This window comes from Ceratina calcarata, unplaced genomic scaffold, assembly GCF_001652005.2.
Source record: "Ceratina calcarata isolate Rehan_Ccalc_2016 unplaced genomic scaffold, ASM165200v1 scaffold215.2, whole genome shotgun sequence".
Lineage (NCBI taxonomy): Eukaryota > Metazoa > Arthropoda > Insecta > Hymenoptera > Apidae > Ceratina > Ceratina calcarata.
In genome coordinates this window covers 4323-4864 of record NW_017143221.1, presented here as the reverse complement: position 1 = coordinate 4864, position 542 = coordinate 4323, and the positions used below count along the sequence as shown (strand labels likewise).

The 542-nt window shown below is 37.6% G+C and overlaps 1 protein-coding gene across 2 annotated transcripts in view; it reads right to left on the bottom strand.

The window, feature by feature from the left end:
• Positions 1 to 542, bottom strand: part of LOC108622312 (brain protein I3) — a 6632-nt gene that overhangs the window by 1835 nt on the left and 4255 nt on the right. For both annotated transcript variants that reach the window (XM_018020106.2, XM_018020105.2), the window contains exon 2: positions 133 to 332. In XM_018020106.2, the coding sequence (XP_017875595.1) occupies positions 133 to 332 (200 nt within the window). The remainder of the gene's footprint in view (positions 1 to 132; positions 333 to 542) is intronic.

Below are 542 nucleotides of genomic sequence, written 5' to 3'. Positions count from 1 at the left end.
GTATTATACTTTGTTCTTCTTTTCCATGAATTTTCATTTCCATAAAATCTGCAGTCTTATCTACAATTTATTAATTTGATACCAAGTTTGATACCATTAATTTGATAATTAACAGTATTTGAAGAGACTTACTCTGCAGGCAGGGCATCCGCCGACTAAAATGATCTCTGGCATAATCACAGTGGTGGCTTGCGTGGAACCATAAGTAGGTACGTATCCGGGATTCTGAGTAGCACCTGAGCTGGGATAATAACCAGGAGGCGGTGGCCACGAAGTGGACCCACCGTACTGCGGGGCATTGTAGCCAGGCGGTGACTGCCATGACGGATTCACTGTAAACAATTACATCATTTATTATAAGATTAAAAACATCAATTACTAAACCATTTTGAGCAATGAGAATCAACCATTATCCGTGGGATTCTAATTACGTGGCTGTCAAGTAGTTGATAAAAATTATCTACAATTAACAGCGACAATGCATAACTTAAACAATCTTTTGCAATAATTACATGACTAGGAAATACGTTTAAAATATGTAC